This window comes from Macaca mulatta, chromosome 14 (genome assembly GCF_049350105.2).
Source record: "Macaca mulatta isolate MMU2019108-1 chromosome 14, T2T-MMU8v2.0, whole genome shotgun sequence".
NCBI lineage: Eukaryota > Metazoa > Chordata > Mammalia > Primates > Cercopithecidae > Macaca > Macaca mulatta.
Window position 1 is genome coordinate 30305591 of NC_133419.1, and position 19755 is coordinate 30325345.

Below are 19755 nucleotides of genomic sequence, written 5' to 3' on the forward strand. Positions count from 1 at the left end.
GATACATGAAGCAAAAACTGACAGAGCTGAAAGGAGAAACTACAAATAAACAATTATAATGAGAAATATCAACACTCCTCTCAAAAGACATAAACAACACTATTAACCAGCTTGGCCTGACATTTACAGAACATTCCCTTGTAAAAATAAAAAAATTCTTTTCAAGAACACATACCAAGATAGACCATACTATAAATACAAAATAAATATCAACAAATTTAAGAAAATTGAAATCATATAAAGTGTGTTCTCTAAACACAATGGAGTTAAGCTAGAAATCATAAAAGAAAGAGAAATGAATAGTTCTCAAATAATTTGAAATTAAGTGCACAATTATAAATAACTCATTGATCAAAGAAATCACAAAAGAAATAAATGAGAAAACATTTTTAATTGAATAAAAGGAAAAATAATGCCAGGCGTGGTGTCTCATGCCTGTAATTTCAGCACTAAGGGAGGCCAAGGTAGGTGAATCACTTGAGGCCAGGAGTTTGAGACCAGCTTGGCCAACATGCTGAAACCCTGTCTCTAGTAAAAATACAAAAAATTAGCCAGGCATGGTGGTTTGTGCCTGTAATCGTAGCTACTCAAGGCACTGAGGTGAGAGAATCACCACAGGAGGCGGTGGTTGAAGTGAAGCGAGATTGCACCACTGCACTCCAGCCGGGGTGACAGAGCAAGAACCTGTCTCAAAAGAAAAAAAGAAAAAAAAAATCAACATCTGTGGGATACAGCTAAAGTAGTGCTTAAAGATAATTCAAGAGTATTATATGCTTATATTAAAAAATAAAGGTCTCAAATAAATGATCCAAGTTTTCACCTTAAAAAACTAGAAATAAAATAGCAAAGTAAACTGAAAGCAAAGAGAAAAAAAAATACAGAAATCAATGAGATCAATATCACAGAAATACTAGATAAGTTAATAAAACCAAATGCTGGTTCTTTGAAGAGATCGAGATCAATAGAACTGATAACCCTTTAGCCAGAGTGATCTAGAGAGTAAAACACACAAATTACTAATATCAAAAACAGAAACATTACTTCAGATAAAATGACAGTATAATAAGGTAATGTGGTGAATAACTTTATGCCAATAAACCTGGTGACTTAGATGACACAAATTTCTTGAAAGACACAAACTACCAGAATTCATTCAAGAAAACAAAAGCTGCATCCATTTTTAAAATAAAATTCATAATTAAAAACCTTTCCAAAAAGAAACTCATTAGTGAATGCTACTAAACAATTAAAAAAGAAATAATACCAATTGTACCCAAACTCTTCCAGAAAATAAAGGAGCAGGAAATGTTTTCCAACCCATTCCACTAGATAAGATAACAAATCCGAAAAAATGTCTCCAGAAAAGAAAACTACAGGTCGGCATTTCTCATGGGCATAGGTGTAAAGATTCTAAACAAAATTTTAGAATACAGAATCAAACAATATATGAGAAGGTTAATGATTACGTGGGCTTTATTTGAGGAATACAAAGTTGATTCAACACTTGAAAATCAACCAATGTAATTCACTTTATTAACAGACAGAAAAAGGAAAAGTTATCTGAAAAGATGCACAAAAAGTATTTGACAAAATTCAACATCTACTCATGTTTAAAACTCTCTGCAAGCTAGGAATGGACATTCTTTCAACCTGAAAATAATGTTCTACAAAAAACCTATAGCTAACATAAAAGACTGAATGCTTTTCCCCCAAGATCAAGAACAAGACAAAAATATCTGCTTTTACCATCTATATTCATTATACCAGAGGTTCTAGTCAGTGCAATAAGACAAGAAAATAATACGAAGGCCATATAGGTCAAAAATGAAGAAATAAAACTATCAGTTCATGCTAAAAAATCTGTATGTCTCTCAGCAAACTTATAATTGATTTTTGTAAGAAATATTACAAATTTAATAATCTGTAAATGCACTCTGAACAAGAAATATAAAATCAAAATTTGCATACAGAAGAATATCTAAGATATTTATAATCTAAAACATCCTTAAAAGTTTTGGATTTTAAACTTAATGAAATGTTAAGGACTGCTTTGTTTAAATACCATACCAAAGAACATTCAAAATAAAAAATAACCATTTGGTCTACACAAATCATTCATGTGTTCTTACCAAAAAATTGACCTATGTAAATGCTAAAGCAAACCAAAACATTAAGACCACTTTTGCTTTTAAAATAACCAACCAAATTACAGTACTTTAGATTTCAATATCCCTTATCCAAAATACTTGGAACCAGAAGTGTTTCAGATTTCAAAATTTTTCAGATTTTGTAATACTACATTTACTGTTTGGGCATCTTTAGTCCAAAAATCCCCAAATCTGAAAAGCTACAATGAGGACTTCCTTTGAGCTTCATGTTGGCACTCAAAAAGTTTCACATGTTGGAGCACTTTGAATTTTTGGTTTTGTGATGCTCAACCTGTATTTTTAAAGCTCAGTATGTAACAGAGAATTGAACACAATAACTGCCTGCTAAATGAATGTTAACTAAATGTACATTATTCAAATATGACAAAGGGGAAATAAAAGCAAAGTAGAACAGAAACCTTTATTCTGCATAAAGGCATCTGTGGTTTATTTAATACTGTGGAACCAATTCACTTTTTCAAGGAAAACATTACTAATTTTTTTTTCTCTAGCACAAATATACCCATAGTAGAGTGCAAGTACATTACGAAATTGAAATTAAAAGCTACGTTGTGTAATTTTATAAAGGATTTCATGACAGTTAAGTTAGCATGTGTTTTGTATTAAGTAAATTCAATTTTACTAACCTTTGACGAGATCTTGCCTAACTTTTAAAACAGCTCCAAGGTCACAGTCAGCAGTAGCATATGCATGAGGTACAGTACTTTTAGATTCAGTTAATCTCTTGGCAATAACTCTTCGAATATTGCTGGCAGGGATTTCAGTGAATGTGCCCTACAAAAAGATAGCAACCTGTCCATTAAACCACAAGTGGAATAGAAAAATAAAACAAAAAACAAGCAACTTTATAAATGAAATTCATTCTTGATGACCTAACTTATTAATTAAAGATTAATACAAGAAAAGCACTATTAAAATTCTTAGTATAAGGGAAGAATATGAAAAAATCTGGGATATTTTGGTTTTATAGTATGTAACTACAGAAAAAAGTAATAAAATTCATGTTTCAATTGTGAATGGGATATCTTATGTTACTATGTTTAAGATGATAAAAAAGAAACCTACCAAATAATTCCTCCATAGGTGTGTTTGTGTGTGTATACATACATACACACACACCATACACACACAAGGAGCAATATATGTATGTGTACATACATACACAGAGAGAGAGGGAGGAGTGAGAAGAGACACACAGACATAAGCCATCTGTAAGCAGCTTTTGTTACAAATATCACTTAATAAAACTGAAATGGGCTGGGCACGGTGGCTCATGCCTGTAATCTCAGGATTACTTTGGGAGGCTGAGGTGGGCGGATCACGAGGTCAAGAGTTCAAGACCAGCTTGGCCAACATGGTGAAACCCCATCTCTACTAAGAAAACAAAAATTAGCTAGGTGTGGTGGCGCATGCCTGTAATACTAGCTACTTAGGAGGCTGAGGCAGGAGAATCACTTGAACTGGGGAGGCAGAGGTTGCACTGAGCCAAGATTGCGCCACTGCACTCCAGCCTGGGCGACAGAGCAAGACTGTCTTAGGGAAAACAAACAAACAAACAAACAAACAAAAAAACCCTGAAATAAAACAGCCAATAAATCAACAAACTATTAATATATAGTTGCCCTTTGACTTTTGATGGGGTGACACTCTGATGAACCCATTGTAAGTTGAAAATATCATAAGTCAAAGTGCATTTAATACACATAACCTACTGAACATCACAGCTTAGCCTTAGCCTAGCCTACCATAAATGTGCTCAGAACACTTACATTAGCCTACAGTTGGGCAAAATTATCTGGCTACACACTACATTGCAAAGTAGCGGTCGTTTGCGCTGATGATCACACGGCTAACTGGGAGCTGTGGCGGGCCACTGCTGCCCAGCATTGCAAGGAAATACTGCACTGCTTTCTACTTGAATGTATGTCACTTTTACACCATCATAAAGTCAAAAAATTGTTAGTCGAACCATCTTTTCAAGCACACATGGAACATCCACCAAGACAGGCCATATTATAAACATAAAATAAATCTCAATAAATTTGAGAAGATTGTTCTAAAAATGAAGTGTGTCTCAAAGTGCATTCTCTAAACACAGTGGAGTTAAACTAGAAATCATGAAAGGTAACTGAAGCATCTTCAAATATTTTGAAATTAAATTCATACTTATAAACAACTCATGGATCAAAGAAATCACAAGGGACATTAGAAGCTCAGAGACCTTCTATATAGGCAATTCCATTATTTCTATTTGGATTTGTAATTTTTAAAAATAACATGAGGATCTTATTTCTTAGAGATTCATAATAGAAAGTATGAACGAGATAATAAAATATCCCTGTAACTTCTCTGCAGTTTTTTCATTCTGTTCCTTGGACCGCTCAAAAAAGCATGATAGGCTTTAAATTATATCTAATTCCTTTCTCGTCCTTCACTCTATTTTGGAATTTCATTACAATCACTTCAAGATAATACAAAGCAAATGAAAGTGCAGCTGATTTTATTTTTACAAATATCATTAAGAAATTAAACACTTTATGTTAGCAAAGTACTTGGTCAAGTAGAATAAATGCTCTCTACACACTATAAGAATTCGAAAGTAAGGTTTACCTTCCTAACTTGAATAACTTTTTTTTTTTTCTTTTTTGAGATAGGGTCTTCCTTTATTACCCAGGCTGGAGTGCGGTGGCATGAACACAGCTCACTACAGCCTCAACCTCCCAGTCTCAAGTGATTCCCCAACCTCTGCTGCCTGAGTAGCTGGGACTACAGGCACACACTACCACATCCAGCGGATTTTTAAATATTTTTGTAAAGATGAGGTCTCACTATGTTGCCCAGGCTGGTCTTTGAATGCCTGGGTGCAGGCAATCCTCCCACCTCAGACTCTCAAAGTGCTAGGATTACAGGTGTAAGGTAACACACCCAGCCTTGAATAATCTACTTTTTAAAGATATATGATCGAACTATACATATTTTATAGTCAATATATGTTATATAGTCGAAGAGTGGACTATACACTCAATATACATAGTGTCTTGTCCAACTGCATGTCCTTAAAGACTAGGTTATTCAAGTATGCAGTATATTAATTATTAATGGATATTTGAAAATCTGTTTCCCATGAAAGTTGTACTGTTTTCAACTCTTTTAAAGTATCATATAGTATATAGTTCTCCACTAGGAGTACAGATTTATCTATTTATTTTTTTAAGTGCCCATTCAATTTTAAATAAACTTGGTTATCCTACACTTCTTCTGATAGGAAGTAAATAACCTGAATAGGAAAGGCACAGAGAGACAAAATGGAGGAATTTGAAAACAAAAAGGGGCTGTTATGCTGCATGCACCTGAGAAGGAAAGAATGACGACCTATATAGTTCTTTATAGGGAGATTATCAATTCCCTAGTTAAAAAGTAGAACACATCCACAAAAGGGAGCTAGTGTCAGCCACTAATTATTAGTATCACACTTAAGAAAAGACATGAAACATGAGATTGTAGGGAATATATGTTACTGAAGTTGTGGAACCTATGGTAACTTTAAATTGAATTATAGTTCTAACGTTTATTTGGAAGTTAACGTACAAACAAATTTTGGTTTCTGATAGGAAATCTGTAAAACAAAGCATTTGGACTGTTTTTTATTTATCACTGAGTTACTATTGAAACAGATTAGTAAAACTAATCTGTTTTAAATCTATTCTTAAAACACACAGTAATTGTTCTTATTTTCTCTCTCACTTAAATCTGAAAAATAAAAATCCAGGTCAGGCATGGTGGCTCACGCCTGTAATCCTAGCACTTTGGGAGGCCAAGGCGGGTGGATCACCTGAAGTCAGGAGTTTGAGATCAGCCTGGCCAATATGGTGAAACCCCATCTCTACTAAAAATACAAAAATTAGATGGGCGTCTGGTGTGCGCCTATAATCCCAGCTACTCAGGAAGCTGAGGCAGGAGAATTACTTGAACCTGGGAGGCGGAGGCTGCAGTGAGCTGAGATCACGCCACTACACTCCAGCCTGGGTGACAGTGCAAGACTCGGTCTCAGAAAAAAAAAAAAAGAAATAAAAATGCACTTAGAGAACATTACCACTGCACTGGGTTGTCCAGGAGTTGATACTGGTGGGATCATAGGCCGGGGATAAGATGGCCCAGCTGTGGTCTGTAGGGGCGAAGGTGCTGTGGGAGTGGCTGCAGGGGCTGGAGTTGGTCTAGACTCGGTAATCTTGCCCGTCTGTTTCAACTGGACAAGTCTGAGAGCATCCCTGGAAATAAGAGCAAAGGAGATAACCATAACTAGCAATAAGGAATATAACAGAACTTTCAGAAAACGTAGATGAAACGTGGAGAAAAGATACACAAATATACAGATGTCAAGGTTATAATTAAAAACCAATTACTTGAGCTAGAAAATTAAATCCTGTCTCTTACCTGGTCTGCTGACGATTATTTGTCATGTTTTAATATTTGCATATTTTCAAAAACCAAACAATAACTAAAATTTTATTAAAATTGGGCATAAGTATTGATTTTTAAAAAGGAAATTAGTCTTTTTTCTGTACAGTGGATGCTATTTGGTAGATCAACAATTAATTAAACCATATTCTCATCCTTCATACTCATGAAATAATATTCACATGGCATTCAAAAAGTGTCGTTTATTGTAAATATGGCTTTCACCAGGATACTTCCTACATCATTGTTCACTTATTGTTTATTCATTGTTTATTATAGTGCAAATCAGCTTATTTATGACCAGGAAATCAAATCATTTTAAATTTTGCTCAATATGCCATCAGTACAACCTAATATAACAAATCTAACCCATGATATATTTTAGAATGAAAAATAACTAGTTACAGACTTGCCTTTGTATTACTCTGTAAAACAAAGGTATTTTTGTCTTGTAAGAAGATATAATTAGATTACTAAATATGCTAAGCCCTCAACTCACTATGCTAAGTTACAGTGGTATTAGGCAATATATTTTCTTAAAATAATTTTTGGGACATTTTAATATCCAGTAAGTATTTAGGAAAGTATTTTTTCCAATTTAAGAAAAAAAAATTGTTTTATATAACCTAAAAAAAATTCAGGGTGACACAAAATCTAAAGAAAAATTATTTCTCAAGCAGTTAATATTTTGGTATTATTTTTCAAAAAAACTGATGAAAGATTAAAACCTAGAACCTGTTGAGCATATTTGAGAAGACCCTTTTACTTGTGGCAACATGGTAGGAAGAATTCTGAGATGGCCCCAATATTCCTGCCCCGGGTGTACACACCCCATATAATCCCTCTTGACGGTATCTGGCCTGTGAATACGATGGATGTCACTTCCATGATTAGGCCCTATTATGTGACAAAATTGGTGGCATTTTATAGATATATGAGGCTCCAAATCAGTTGCATTTGAGTTAATCAAAAGGCAAACTACCCTGGAGAGGGCAAATACATCAGGTAATCTCTTAAAAGAAATTAGGCCTTCCTGGAAGAAGAGACTTGAAGTAAAGAGATTCAACTGCTGGCCTGAGAGAAGCAAACATGCATGTTGCGAACTGCCTGTGGAGACCACACATGGCAAGGCCCTGCACATGGCCTCTGGGAGCTGTCACGGGTTCTTGGCTGAGAGCTAGAAAGAAAACAAGGGCCACAGTCCTACAGTCCCAAAGAAATACATTCTGTCAACAACCGCATGAGCTTGGAAGAGGACCCCAAGCTTCACATGAGTCCCCAGCCTTGGCCAACACTTTGATTTCAGCCTTATGAGACCATGAGTTCAGAACCTGGCCGTGCTATGCCAGGACTTCTAACCTATTGAACTGTTAGAAAACAAACAGGTATTATTTTAAGCTGGTAAGTTTATTGTAACTTGTTATGCAATAATAGAACACCAACACAAGTAGGAACACTCTAACTGAGGTGCAAAAATCTGTATGGTTAATGCCTGATTACATCTATTTAAAAAAAAGGCTGCTGACACTAAATTGACACATTTTTAGCATAACTATTACTTATTAGCATATTTAGTAATATGTAATATTTAGTTAACATAACTATTACTTGCTACTTTATTTTTTAAAAAGCAGTTTAGTTTTGTCTCTGTAGTAATTAAGGTTCTTGGGTAGGTTAATCATAAAGAAGCAGGAAGAAAATTCATTCTGGCCACTGGCTCACAAAAACTTTTATTGCTGATTTTATTTTTTATTTTTTTATTTTTTAAAGAGTCTCACTCAGTCACCCAGGTTGGAGTGCAGTGGCACAATCTCAGCTCACTGCAACCACCACCTCCCGGGTTCAAGAGATTCTCATGCCTCAGCCTCCGTAGTAGCTGGGAATACAGGTGTGCACCACCACGCCTGGCTAAGCTTTATAGTTTTAGTAGAGATGGGGTTTTATCATGTTGGCCAGACTGGTCTCAAACTCCTGGACTCAAGTGATTCGCTACCCTTGGCCTCCCAAAACGCTGGGATTACAGGTGTGAGCCACTGCACCTGGCCTTTTTATTACCTATTTTATACTTTACATACCTATGAAGTATAAATCTTAATTATTCTTTAGTAACAGCCAACGATTTAGTTTTCTGTAAGGCAGAAAATGGTTTTAATGATTTCTGCACATTAAATAATCAGACTAAACTTGGAGCGTTAGGTAGACATTAAAAGCTACAAAAATCAGGAGAAAAACAAATCTGCAGATAGGCAGAGGATGCTCTGGAAGTTAACTCAGGTAGAACCTTCTCTACTGGTTTCCGAGAGAACAATTCATTTGGGTGTGACATGAATTCATTTTGAAAAGAAATACCACTAAAACACACTAGGCACTTGCCTGTCATACTTACCTAATTTTTGATGCTGTGTGATAAATACAAATATTACTACAACTATGATTTAAGACACAGATGTACCAAAGACATTGGGGCTGCAGGCAAAGAACCTAAACGTCTTCTGCTTCTAATTGTGGCCCTGACACTGCTTTCTTAAAATAGTCACATATACAAGCGGAGTCAAGTCTACACGCTTTGGTACAACATATGTATTCTGAGCAATGCTTGTTTTAAGGCAAAATTAAAATAGTAGCCCTGATACCCAAGATTTTTTTCACAAATACAGTGGGCTGGAGGCATCTGGAACTGATTTTTCTACTCGCACTTTTAGTAGACATGGTATGGAGGATGTCCTCACCATGTCAAGAATGTGTGCTGGTCGGGCACGGTGGCTCACGTCCGCATTCCCAGCACTTTGAGAGGCTGAGGCGGGAGGATTACCTGAGGCCAAGAGCTTGAGACCAGTCTGGGCAACCTAGTGAGAAACTGTCTCTACAAAATTTTTTAAAAAATTTAGCCAGGCATGGTGGCACACCTGTAGTCCCAACTATTTGAGAGGCTGAGGTGATAGGACCACTACAGCCTAGGAGTTCAAGGCTGCAGTGAGCTATGAACAACATCATGGCACCCCAATCTGGGTGACAGAGTGAGAGCCTATCTCTCTCTTAAAAAAAAAAAAAAAAAAAAAAAAAAAGTGTGCTAAGATATTTTGGGGAGAGCTATGCCAAGGCCTGCAATTTTTCAACCGTATCAGAAGATGACATTAGGCTAAAATTTTTCCAAAGCTCACCTTAATGATAAACTTAAAATGCAGGCATTTTTAGTAGTATAGAAAAGCAAAAATCCTCAATAATGTATGCTTTCAGGATTCATTTTTCTCATAAAATCTTTTGTACTAGTTCTTATTTTGAAGACCAGAAGTTGATGCCTTTCTTGTGGAGAGTTAAGGAATAAGGGCAGGGAAGAGAAAAGGGTAACAGGGTAGAAAAGATGGCAATAATAATAAAAGCCTAACTCTTTAATACTGCTTCCTTATGGTATTCGGGAGATAATACCACCTTGTTCTTAAGAAACGTTTCATTAATATTATAACTTTCAACTCAGGTTTTAAAAAAAAGATATTTGTGCACCATACATGTATTAAGCACACATGGAAAGAAAAGGAAGGAAGAAACCTTTACTTCTTTATTCTACTGCTCTCACACTACTGAACTGCCCTCCAAAAGGTTACCACATCACCAAATTTAAGAGTCTTTTCTTAGATCCTACCATCCTTGACTTTTCCCACATTTCCCAGGTATCCTCCAACTCAAGGATTTTAACCTCTAAATAGTTTCCCTATTTATGAACTCAATTACAACTATTGCTTTATTATCTACCAAATCTATCTCTCTAATCCCAAACTGTCTCCTGAGATACATCTTCATCTCACTGATCCTGATACCTACATGGCTTCTAAGTCCTGAAAGTAAGCTTCAAACATTACTAACTCCACCAAAACAAATGCTTCCCAAATCCTTTATTTCTATTTCTGGAGACAAAACTATCATCACCTAGACCAGATCCAAATTCATTCCTTTATTTGTTGCTACTCTGGCCTACACTCCACATTTAATCTGTGAAGGTTTCTGGACTTTATCCTTACAATGTTGTCTGTATCAGGAATCTCCCTTTTAGATCTTCTAACCACATTCAAGTATTCATTATCTCTTACCTGGATTACTTTAGGAGCCTATTAATTTATCTCCTTAACTCATCTTTTTCTGCTCCAGTTTATCTTACACAAATTTGCAGAACTGATCCCCCTAAGATGCAACAATTATTATTTTACATTTCACCAAATCCTCAAAGACTAATGAATTAAATACAGACTCTTCTTCCTAATCCTCAGAATTATGAGCAAGGCAAGTCTACTTTGTCATAAAAATAGTTGCTTTCTCCCATTTTTACAGAGAGTGCTACTAAGGCACAGACTGGTAGAGATTAACAAGATTAAGATACCAAGAGCAGACACAAATCGGGATTGGTGTGGGGAAGAAACTGGGATTAACTGGCAACCAAGGTTCTTAATTTTAATTTTTTACAGCTAAGTGTAACTTTTAAGTCCTTTAACTAAAAATCCCACGGTCTGGGATGTTGCCCTTCAGTCAGCTCTCAGGACAGCTGATTTCCAACTCATGCAGTGTGGCATGAACTTCACAGTATGTGTGTGATAGAACCACATACTCACATTCAGTTAACAAATCAGTAAGAGTGCAATATAGATAAATGAGGATATCTAAGAATTAAAGCTACATACTGCTTTCAATAAACACCCAACAGTAAGCCAATGCTTTCATGCAGAGTAAAATAACCCAGTGGAAAAAAGAAGAAGTTGCCTGGCCCAACACTGCCACTTATAATTTAATAACCATTGCTCTCTCTTGACTTACAAAAATTCTGGCCAATATTATTTATTATTTTCTATCAATATTAGATAAACATGGAATGAGTACATTGCTTTAAAACATAAACTCAATTTGAAACATTTACTCTTACTGCCAATAGAAATGTAGCACATAACACTACTGAAATTTTACATTAGTTCATAAGCCTATTTGATTAATCTTTGTCTACCCTACTAGACTAAGTTTCAACAGAAAAGGGGCCATCTGTTTTGAAAGACACAAAAATTTAAACTAATGCAAAGACACACCAGTGTTGCGGAATAGAAAGACCCATCATCATAAAGATGTCTGTTCTCACAAACTTTATTTAAAATGTGATACAATCCCATAAAAATACCCCTCACTCCTACCCATGGAGCTAGATGAACTGCTTAAAATTCATTTGGAAGAATAATAAAATAAGAATGAACTAAGAAAACTGATTAATTAAAAAAAAAAAGAGCAAGGCTATTGCTATCAGAGGTAAAGCATACAGTAAAACATTTCTAATTAAAAATGTGGTACTAAAAAAGTATGGTACTAACTCGTGAACAGATGGATCAATGAAATAGAAAAGAAAATCTAAAAAGAGACCAAACTGTATATGGAAATTGCTTTATAACAGTACAAGTGAATAAAATTCAAATGGATAATGAAAATAATTTTTTAAAATATATTTCCTTGTTTTAGAAATGTAAATGTTATTGCATGATTTCATACACTTAATACTGCATAAAGTTTCACTGTTTGGCACTCTAATTTTCTGCATTTATTACCACTTCTAAGGATCTTGCTTAGTTACCAAATTAGAGTTGTTCTTCAGTAATGCTATAATTATTCAGAAAACAACTCTTGCACACAATATAATTTACAATGATAAAAGCAATTAAAAGTACAAAAGAACAGTGTACCTCCTTTTAAATCTTAAGACTGAATAAGCTCTTTTTATTTTCTTTCAAAAAAAACATGATCATAATAAATAATGGAATTGGTTATTACAAAAAGCAAACACATACTCTTTAGTGAATATCCCCCGAGGGCCAGTGGCTGTGCCCTGGCTAGCATCCAGTGAGTGTTTTTCCAGAATATTGCGGGCAGCTGGACTTAAACGGAACCTAAGAAAAAAATATGAAGGTTAATAGAACCAATTAACACTTACATTTGATTCAAATAGATCTAAATGTTAACAGTTTTGCAAATAATTTTAAAAATCTTATAATAAAGTTAAAATGACTCCCACAGATGGTCACCGTCAAATAATCTGTACCAATTTATTTTATTCTTTAAACATTTTCATAAAAATTTAGTTACTATTTCTAAATATTGTTTTAGTAAGAATAAATATTCATTAGGGGAAAGAACTTCTATTTCAACCAATTACTTTCACATGGGTGCTCATCACAAACATCAATTGTTTCTTCATATATTTTGTTATATTGTTGCTTCATATATTTTGTATTGTGGCAAATGATACCTAAAATTTACCATTTTAAGCATTTTTAGGTGTACAATTGAGTGGCATTTAGTACAATCACACTACTGAGCAACCATCACCACCATCTATCTCCAGAAATTTTCATTTTCCCAAATTGAACTCTGTATCTATTAAACAGTAACTCTCCATTCCTCCCTCCTCCCAACCCCTGGTAACCATTCTCTTTGTCTCTATCAGTTTGACTACTTCAGGTACCTCACATGAGTAGAATCATACAGTATTTGTCTTTTTGACTGGCTTATTTTACTCAGCATAATGTTCTCAAGGTTTATCTATGCAGCATTTACCAGAATTTCCTTCCTACAAAGCTGAATCACATTTCATAGCATTTTGGACTTATGAGTTGTTTCTACCATTTTGCTACTGTGAATAATGTTGCTATGAATATAGACGTACAAATATCTCTTTCCAGTCTTTGCTTTCAGTTATTTTGCATATATATCCGGAAGTGGACCTGCTAGATGATATGGTAATTCTAATTTTCTGAGAAACTGCCATACTGTTTTCCACAGTAGCTGCAGCATTTTACACTTCCACTAGGCAACAACAAAGGTTCCAAATTATCCATGTCCTTGCCAACACCTGTCATATTCTGGGTCTGGTTTGGTTTTTGTTTGTTTGTTTGTTTTGATAATCGCCCTCCTGAAGGGTATGAAGGGATGTCTCATTGTGGTTTTGATTTCATTTCCCTAATGGTTAGTGACAGTGAACATCTTTTTCATTTGCCTGCTGGCCATCTATGTGTCTTCTTGGGAGAAATGCTATTAAAGTCCTTTGCCTATTTTTTAATTGGGTTGTTTTGCTGAGGTTGAATTGTATATATAAACATATATATATATATATAGTATACCTAAGATTACATGACTAACAGTATATTTCCTTTAAGCAAAGTAGTAAACAAATGACTACACAGTCAGATAAAGAAAATAAGCCTGATTAGTACAGATTAAAACAGGCTGGGTCTAGAAATTAAAGCTAAGAAACAGAAACAACTGTGGAACTTGCTGCATTTCAGGGAAGTATTAAATAACTCTCATATGGGCCCAGTATTATGAAATCTTTAGATTTTTCAAGAGAAACTGAAATTTTAGATTTTTACATAAGATTAGTGACCAACCAACCAAAATAAAAATTTTTTTTTTTCATTCACTGTGTGGGCCCAAAAATATGCAGAGTTCATAGGTCAGTAGGTTTTTAACCTACATAGTGGGGCCTCAGATTCATGCAAGTTTCTGATGATGACTGATCTTAAATAGGGTATACACTATTATTATCTTTGCAAGGGGAGAAGACCATTAGTTAGAAGACATCAGTGAGACTGTCTTCCAATTTTTAGCGTAAATGAAAGAGGAGACAGTAAATGGGAGTCAAGGCAACAGAGTCAGAAACACTTTGCACAGGGAATTTAAAAATCAATATTTCAAAAAGCAGGCCGGACGTGGTTGCTCATGCCTGTTATCCCCAGCACTTTGGGAGGTCAAGGCAGGCAGTTCATGAAGTCAGGAGTTTGAGACCAGCCTGGCCAACATGAAGAAACCCTGTCTCTACCAAAAATACAAAAAAACTAGCCGGGCAAGGTGGCACATGCTTGTAATCCCAGCTACTCAGGAGGTTGAGGCAGGAGAATCGCTTGAACCCAGGAGACCAAGGTTGCGGTGAACTGAGATTGCACCATTGCACTCCAGCCTGGGCAATGAGAACAAACTCCGTCACCGCCTCCCCCAAAAAAGCACGGTGGATTCTTTTCTGACAATGATAAAGTAAAGGAAAAAATGTTTAAGAATGAAGAGGTCTACTTTATGAAGATCTTTTTCTCATAAAGAAAAAGTAATGTTGTATAATTATATAGAATACTAAACAAATGAAATGTTAGAATTTATAGAGTTCTTCTATTAAAGCAATGTAAAGCTAAAGTGAAATGATGTGTAGTAAGTTGTCTGTTTTGTTACAGAACAGACAAAACTGAGCTCCAGTCTGTGCCGGAAACTCATAATGCAGACTAGTTTGAAAACGAATGCATGTTAAAACACGAATTCTATTTTATATCAGAGAGACATTCGAGCTTGGAATTCCTGTAAGTAATTAGAACTCCATAAATGGTAACAGAGTATGAAGTCTGGTATACTGAATTCCATTCTAGACTTCTAAAACCTAATTCAACCTCAACATGGACACATACTGTTTGGTTTTCCATTGTGCAAGCAGGGCTTTCAGAGTACTTGGAACATAGCAGATATTCAATAACTATTTACTGAATGAACAATGATGGTTGAAAAAAAAAAGCACACACTCTAAGGTCTGAGTGTGCTGAGAACAGCAACTTCTATGTACAACGATGTGCGAATATAATGATTACAACTCCGTAAGAACTGCCATAACCATTTTTTTTTTTACATCATCCTTTGAATAAATATACTCACCGTAGTGTCCCGGGTATGTGTTCCTTTTTGACAGAGATGGAAATCTGTGGTTCTGGTGAGGGGCGAGGCTCTGAAGGTTTTGAAACTGGTGGTGGAGGACCTACATCTTTGGGAATTTCAACATGTTTCCAATCTTCTCCTTCTTCTACTATCAAACCAATTAGTGAACCTAGCCGTATATTTTTACTTCCTTCTTCAACCTATATTTAAAAAAGAAATAACTGTAGAGAAGTAAAACCCCATGACTGCATTAAGTAGTTTATTCCCTTGTTGGGAAATTCTCCCCTTAAGATATCTTAATTTGAGCTAAAAGCTGCTTCCAAGACTGTTTGCCTCAGTCTTCCACCTGTCACCTTCTCCACTTTCTCCCACTTATACCTTCCTTCACCATTCTCCTCTTTCCAGTTGCTAATGCTACCTTCTGAAACAAAGGATAAATCTAGAATGTATCCTCTGAGAGCCTTCAAATACACATATAAGATCCATCATTATCATCTTGTTTTTTGATGTCAATACAAATCCAAAACAGGAGCCTGTGGCTACATATCTTAACCATTTGTCTTTCCCAGACAGTTTCTATGCAATAGCTTCAGAATTCAAAAAGCTCAGAAGGGATTAATTCCTTCAACTTAGTCCAATCTACTAAAACCTGTTGAAAACATGTTTCAACCTGGAATGTTATATCTAGTATCCAATATCAGAGATGACAAGTAAAGGAAGTTTAACATATTAGAAGTTAAAAATACAACATAAGTGCTAGAAAAAAAAAGGAAAAGAGGATTTTCTAGTAAGAAAAACAAATAAAAAACTGTCTCTAGATTTGCACCTAGTTAGAGTATAGCATTCTGAAGTGTAGTCTTTGAATAGAATATACAAAGGAAGGTGTTATGTCTATGCTCAAAGCGGAGGTAAGCTGGTGGCTCAGAACTAAAAACACATCCACAAGGGACTGCTAATAGACATGCAGCTCATCTGTACAAATCAAACTCCAGAGGCGCAAATGGATATTTATTATGCAGTTGCAACCAACCAATACAAATTACTAGGCAAACATACAGACTGACTTGGGGACTGATGGTCACCAAGAGCTGAGGAAACAATTGTAATAATGGGAGAAGTAACATTTATTGAGCAACTGAGTAACAGGTCTTGAGATGCGCATGTATGTACTCTCTCAGTCTTCCCTACTGTCCCATGAGGTAGGTATTTATCATCTCTACTTTAACATGAAGAAAAAGGCACAGGGGTTGAAGACTTTGCTAATCATTACATAACTAATAACTGGCAGAACTTTTTAGATATAATATGAATCAGTCAGCGGGGTGATTCCAGGGTCCACAGTCTTAGCTGTTCCACCATACTATCTAGTAAACGTTCTAGAAATTAAGAAACAAACATGCTGGTTGGCTCAATCAGGGAATATACCACATAATGCTAAATAGTCATGTTTTTACCACATGTAGCTCTGAGCATTTTATTTCACTTACTTTTCACATAAGCTCTAACATTCCATTACAAAAATAACCCACATTACAGAAAATTTAGAAAATACAGAAAAACAGGCTACTAGACCTTAACTCTAAAACATTTTAAACACTTGAGTTAAAAATGTATTATGTAGTAGACCATACACATTAAAAATAAGGAGGCAAAAATAAAAGGTAATTTTACTACAATGAACTTTACACTCAAGAGCTCTTCATCCTGTTGAAGACAATTAAAATAAAAACATACCACGATTTTGGCCAAGATTCCATCATCGCTTGCATCTAAGGTAACCACAGCTTTGTCAGTCTCAATTTCACATAATGCATCTCCAGCACTCACCGCTTCACCTACAAAACAAGACTGGGTTTGTTTTGTTTTTTAAAATATAAATATTACTATGTATACATGTACATACGAATAAAACATAAACAAATACCAAAATATTCCATAGCTATACCTGGGTTGTGTAAATACAAGTAATTCTCATTATTTGTGGGGGGGTGTGTGTGTGTGTGTATGTGTATGCTTTGCTGTAATTTCCAAAAGCTCTATAACAGACATAAATTATACTTGTGATAATAAAAAAGCTATTACAAAGATTATTGAGCATGTAAAAATGAAATCAACTTTAGAGACAATAGCAACAAATGTGTATTCACCTTTGAACAAATCAATTCCAGACTCCATACCCCCTTACTTTTTCAAATATTTTGACTATATTCCCTGAAGAAAAGTTTTACAAGTAGCAGTACTTTGGGGTTCACATCTTAGGGCAAATTCAAAAAACCTGTTGGCAGCACACAGTATAAATGAATAAAACATATAAAGCATAAAAAGAGAAAATCAAAGACACAACTGAAGTCAAATACGGATCACTTCTCTGCAAAAGAAAATATCTGGAAACTCAAAAACATTGAGGAAGACCTGAAGTTACAGGCTTACTAGCTTCTGGATCTAGGAGCAGGTTTGGAGTAAACAGGGGGAAAGAGGTACAACAGTTTCCTTTAGGGATTAAAGGGAACTAAAAGTAGTTTGTTGGATATAGGAGACTCAAATCAGATTCACTACTTGAAGCTAGGGCTACATCAGGGTTCTTCTACTCATAACGTGAGGCTGATAAAATGCACAATCAAAACCTGTTGACTGAGACTATGATTCTAATCAGCAACCACGGGTCTAGGAAGGTGGGGACCAGAATACTGCCTCAATACCAGGAACAGAGTCAAGCCACCCTCTGACTTCAGGGCTGTATCTACCAACGTCCCCAATATCAATTGCAAAATTCCTTGGGTGGTGGCGGGGACTGAGGGGGAACTGTGTAGGAGGGAAGACATTAAAGCATAAACTTTCCACTTAAAAGTAAATTGCAGAAGTTCTGAGACACGGCCAGGCGCGGTGGCTCAAGCCTGTAATCCCAGCACTTTGGGAGGCTGAGGCGGGAGGATCACGAGGTCAGGAGATCAAGACCATCCTGGCTAACACGGTGAAACCCCATCTCTACTAAAAATACAAAAAATTAGCCGGGCGTGGTGGCGGGCGCCTGTAGTCCCAGCTACTCGGGAGTCTGAGGCAGGAGAATGGCGTGAACCCGGGGGGCCGAGCTTGCAGTGAGCCAAGATCTCGCCACTGTACTCCAGCCTGGGGCACAGAGCAAGACTCCGTCTCAGAAAAAAAAAAAAAAAAGAAAGTTCTGAGACACATGAAGAAATCAAATGCTAAGAAAGCAAGCCACAAAATCAATAATTGTAATAAAAATTCATTTCAGAAGCAATTTATTTAGTGCAATCTATCAAAGATGGTAAAATAAGTACTTGAGGATATCCAGAAACATAAATGAAAGTAAAAGAGCCATCACAATAACAAGAAATTAAAAAAAAAAAAAAAAGTATCAGGTAGAAATAAAAAAAAAATTAGAAATCTTAAAAATGACAATTTAAGTAATTGAAATAAAAAGAAACAACAGAATATATTCTAGACAGGGAACAGTGAAGGTATGAATTAGTAAATTGAAAGGTAGCACTAATGAACTACCCGGAACTTCATGCAGGCAGACAAAAAGATACAAACATGAAAAACAAAAAACAAAACAAAACAAAAAACAGAAAAGAGCAATTAAGTGACAAAGACTGAGGCTGCAATGTTTGCTAATGGAGTTTTGAGGGAATATGCTAGAGGCAATGGTGGAGAAGCAATACCTGAAGAAACAGTGGCTGAGAATTTCCCAGAACTGGAGATGTATACTCTCATCATCAAAGAGTTTTGAATGAGTTTAGGGCAGGTGTACTGACTAGCAGGGGGCATAAGGGATCTGTGTAGCTTGCTAAGAATGTTCTAAATCTTGATCTAGGTGGTGGTAACATGGGTATACATGTATATAAAATTTAACTGAGCCTAAAGTTTATGCAAGTTATACCTTGATAAAAAAATTAAACAGAAAAAAGAGCATTAGACCATATAAATATGAATCCATATTAGATACAATGTAAAGAGATAGCATACTATCAATGATAAAAACATAGTCTTTTAAAAATCTATCAAAGGGGAAAAAAAAAGATTACCTCAATGGAAAGACTGAGAGCACACTTAGCAGCTGCAATAAAGGTCGGAAAACAATGAAGTAATATCTTCAAAAGACTGAGGAAAAATAACTGTCTAGAATTTTATATGCTGCCAAACCATCATTTGAGAACGAAAGAGAAGTATTATTTAGACATATAAAGGCTAAGAAATTTTACCATCTATTAAAGATCTCTTTAAAAAGCTCTTACAAGATGCAGTTCATTAAGAAGAAAAGTGGAAGCAGATGGAACCCATGGGATATAAGAAACAAGTTATTGTGAAAATTACTAAAATGTTAACCACTTGTATTTTTAAAGTAATGTTTGAGGGTTTAAAAAGTGTAAAACTCAAACTCTAAACAATAATAAGA

At 35.4% G+C, this 19755-nt stretch overlaps 1 protein-coding gene across 4 annotated transcripts in view; it reads right to left on the reverse strand.

Annotated features, from left to right (window-relative positions):
• Positions 1–19755, reverse strand: part of PDHX (pyruvate dehydrogenase complex component X) — an 83972-nt gene that overhangs the window by 35362 nt on the left and 28855 nt on the right. For all 4 annotated transcript variants that reach the window (XR_003722578.2, XM_028833522.2, XM_015114539.3 and 1 more), the window contains exons 3-7: positions 17073–17173; positions 15339–15538; positions 12440–12538; positions 6262–6436; positions 2795–2942 (exon numbers count right to left, since the gene is read on the reverse strand). Coding sequence is in view for 3 of the 4 variants with exons in the window: in XM_028833522.2 (XP_028689355.2) it covers positions 2795–2942; positions 6262–6436; positions 12440–12538; positions 15339–15538; positions 17073–17173 (723 nt within the window). In the remaining variant the exon portion in view is untranslated. The remainder of the gene's footprint in view (positions 1–2794; positions 2943–6261; positions 6437–12439; positions 12539–15338; positions 15539–17072; positions 17174–19755) is intronic.